At 42.7% G+C, this 4015-nt stretch overlaps 1 protein-coding gene across 1 annotated transcript; it reads left to right on the top strand.

Annotated features, from left to right (window-relative positions):
* Positions 1 to 224: 224 nt before the first annotated feature.
* On the top strand, positions 225 to 3974 carry LOC118408344 (RNA-binding protein 3-like). The gene is made up of 5 exons (XM_035809038.1): positions 225 to 446; positions 595 to 874; positions 1155 to 1198; positions 1477 to 1610; positions 3477 to 3974. The coding sequence occupies exons 1-4, from the start codon at positions 225 to 227 to the stop codon at positions 1576 to 1578; spliced, it is 648 nt and encodes a 215-aa protein (XP_035664931.1). The 3' UTR covers positions 1579 to 1610; positions 3477 to 3974.
* The last annotated feature ends 41 nt before the right edge of the window (positions 3975 to 4015 follow it).

The following is a 4015-nucleotide window of genomic DNA, read 5'->3' as shown; positions in this document are numbered from 1 at the left end:
TACGCCCGGATCCGAACGTCGGACCGGGAGGTGACGACGGATACGGGGATGGCGACGAAAAGGTGATTATATAAGTTTGTAAATCTTCTGTCTTCTCTGGTACGCTGTCGGTAACTCCACTAGTCAATCATTCCAATTTACATGACCAATCATAGTGTATGATGTAATCTAAATGGTGTATGCTTCAGTACTTTGTCCATGTAAATGTTGCTTGACGGATTTATATGTTTGTGCTACTGGTCCAGGCCTCTAGCGGATCGGGAGGTGGCGACGGATTCGGGGATGGCCGCGGAATAGGAGGCGGCTTCGGGCGCCCGTATCCAACCGTCGGCCCGGGAGATGGCAACGGAATGGGAGGCGGCTTCGGGAGAGGAGGAGGCAGCGGACGCCCGGATCCAAGCGTCGGATCTGGAGGGGGTGACGGTTTCGGGGATGGCGACGAAAAGGTGATTTTAAGTTTGTAAATCTTCTGTCTTCTCTGGCTTACATGACGAATCATGGTTTGACAAGGTGCTCTTTGTCAGACCCTGACAATTCATTTCTACACTAAATCTTGTACAGGAACTGATGACTTTTGTATTGCCTTTTTTTTAGTATTCAGACCTTGGCGACGAGCGTAAGCTGCTTCTCGACAATCTCAGTGAAAACATCAACGAGGACAACCTCAAAGAGCACTTTGGGAAATACGGGGAAATCGAGGATGTTTTCGTCAGCATTGATCCCTTCACACAGAAGTGCGGTGGGTTTGGGTCCATTACATTCAGGAGCAAGGCCATAGTGGAAACCGTCATGGCCAGCAGTCCACATCTGCTGGATGGCAGCAAAATAGTAGTGTCGAGAGATCAAGAGGATCGGAACGTGACTGGTCCAGACGGTAGGGCTCGTCTATATCTGGTTCACAGGTAAATGTGTAAGCGGATTGACCCCTGACTCGTGTATAGCGGGTACGTCATGCCCTAGGCCCTATGCCTCTTGGGCCTGAGCCCAACGCGCTGCCGATTAAGCCACGCGATCATTCTATTATGTAGTAGCCAGGAAAAGGCCATTATCCACTATGCCCACTCTGTTATTTCTAAGCAGATGTTGGGTGTAAGCCGATCGTACTGTTTTCTGCCTTGGGCTTCTCTGACAGCTACTCCCACTTTTCGTTTCAGGTGGCAATGTGGTTGAGGACCGTTATGCTCCTCACAGGAGGCCTGTGAGTACTTTTTCTTACTTTAATTCATAGGTAGGATATGAAAAAAAAATTGCTCTCCAACAGATCTCTCCAGTGTCATTAACGAAAGATATCGGATGTTGTCCGAAATGTCTGACCGTTTCCCACATATGTAATATCCAGTTGCTTGAGTAACTGCTAGCGCTTTTTGGCGTATCTTATTAATTGTTAGTGTTTCTTCTAAATGCTTTCTATGCAAATACATTTTCAATGTGTAAAAAGGTGGGTCAGGACCGACGTAATGTACATTTTATTTGCAGAGAGACCGTGGCCGTGGCGGTGGTTCCCGTGGCGGTGGCCGTGGAGATCACCGTGGGCGTCGCCGTGGGCGTGGCCGTGACTATCGCGAGGCCACTCAGTGACGACTGAAGCTGTGTAGTCGACAGCTTTGGTGGTACGTACATATATGGTACCATAATTAGCTCTTTTGGCTTCGTAAATCCTTGATCTGTACGCATAAAACCTCAGGTACGGTCCAGGGACGAGTGAAGAGATGTAAAAGAACAGGCTGTTAAGCTAAGGGCACAATCTTTTTTTTTTTTTTTTTTTTTTTTCACTTTTTATTCACAAGTCATAAATCTAAAGTACAGAACATTCAAAGATAATCACTTAATCACTATAGAACATACGACTAAATATACAGAACTAAAGTCGATCATTATAGAATATTTGAACTAGCATTACCTTACCATTTTACACACTAGTCTACCTTTACTCAGTCATCTAGACATATGCAATACTATCATACTATAACACATTTACATATTGTTGCAGGGGCCATTCCCACTGGCTTTTTTTGGCTAGGGTTTGCTCCCTAGGACTTTTTTTACAGGGGTGTTTTATCCCCCCTGGATTTTTTGTGCTAGGGTTTCTTCCCTAGGACTTCTGTGCAGGGGTGTCATCCCTGGGTTTCTGTGCAGGGTTTTCCTTCCCTGGTTTCAATTTTACACATATCACAAATTTACATGAATATTACTCAAGCATTCCATTTGCATTAAAAAAAAAATCTGAAGATTCAAAAGGAATCACAAATATAAACATATCAAGTATACCACTATCTTAGCACTAACAAACTCACACAAACATTGCAATGTTTACAAATACAACATTAGGCTTACAAAAAAAAACTTAACATTAGAACAATAAACACAAGAAGCAAACGTCAAAAGCTGAAAACATAAAAAAAATACACAAACATGATCATCACATCAGTATTAAAGACAAAAATTACACAAATAAGTAGGATACAAAACAGTCTTACACTAGTTACAGCAAGCATACAATTTCCAAAAAACAAACATTACAATTTACAAAAAGAAGCTGCATAAGCAGGTTTACACAAAAAGACATGATCAACTTTACAAAGCAATAGAGCAAACAAGAAGAAAGTAGGGCACAATCTGCCGTGCGTGCAGAAACGTGCTGTCTACGTGCCAAAACGTGGGCAATCTTTTGGGATCCGTGGTAAGTACTGCCTCCGTACGAACTCGTGGGGAATCCAACGGATTTTGGAGCACGCAGACACGCCGTAGAACTTTAAGTGCAGGCAAAACTTTGTGTCCCGTGCGTTGACGTGCTCCCTCCCTGCTCTTGCCAGTCGTTCCCCGCGTTTTCAGAAATACGTGGCGGACGTGGCCACCCCAAAAAACGCACGAACAAATTGCACGTACGGCGGGTTGTGCCCTTAGCTTAACCCATGCAGCAAAACTCCCTCCCTACTCCAAGCGAACGCGCTGGTTCCCTTCTTGTATATGTCATAAAGTTAGAATCACTTATAGGCACCAGTGCGGCACTGCGGGGTTCGAAAGATTATTCAACGAATTTAAGAGATAAAGAACGAATTTTCATACGTTTTGTGCGTTTTGTTGTCTTCTACGTCGTACCTTTACGTATTATGCAATATCTGTATCATTAAAAAACGGCGAAAATAATACAAGACTATACAACAGTGCCGCAGTGAAAGAACCCCGCAGTGCCGTACTGGTGCCCCAAGTGCAGTGAGATACCACCTTTACCTACAGGGTGCCCCTGGCCTAACAAACCTGATTGGCTGAATCTTACAATGGATTAGGCTCACTGTTTGTAAATGTATGTTTTTATTTTCTCACTTGCAATTGAATTCTGATTGAAAATCATTATTTGTAGTTACACTATCATCCACATCCATGACAAACACGAAAAAGGTGGTGGATTGAGAAGGTAGGTAAATAAGACTTTCTTGTACGCTCGTAATGAATGTTATATTGATGTTATTTTGTAGGAAGTTCTGACAGCGATCCCAATGGAGAGAGGGTGTCTATCTATAGATGCGGTGGTGATGACAAGCATATTCTTTATCAAACCTTTATATTTATTATTCAACCTTGAAAATTACATCTCTGCGGCCTTGGGATTATCTGTAAAACAAAATCAACAAAGGTTTAGAAATCACCACAAAATACGCTCAAAATAAGCCCGACATGTTATGTCTGCTTGAGACTTAGGCTGTGGTGTTCCGGTCAAGGCGGCACATAAAACATTTTGTTCTTTTTGTAAACGACTAACCACATTCAGGGGCAGCACTGCCCAATATTTATAACAATGGTTTCCTGTAATGATCATCCGTAGTGTTTAACCGCAAGTACATGTTAGACGATACATAACTTTTATACTTTTCTTTGTAATGACCATCTGTAGTCGTTGGAATAAATGGGATACAATTTTTGTCAATTAAGAACACCGTTTGCATCCGTTTTTTCTGTATTGTAGTCAACACTCTTTCACATTACGTTTACAGCTATCGTCTAAGTATCAAAGTTA

Source organism: Branchiostoma floridae, unplaced genomic scaffold (assembly GCF_000003815.2).
Source record: "Branchiostoma floridae strain S238N-H82 unplaced genomic scaffold, Bfl_VNyyK Sc7u5tJ_1576, whole genome shotgun sequence".
NCBI lineage: Eukaryota > Metazoa > Chordata > Leptocardii > Amphioxiformes > Branchiostomatidae > Branchiostoma > Branchiostoma floridae.
The sequence above is the reverse complement of the archived record's forward strand: the minus strand, read 5'-3'. Positions and strand labels throughout refer to the sequence as shown.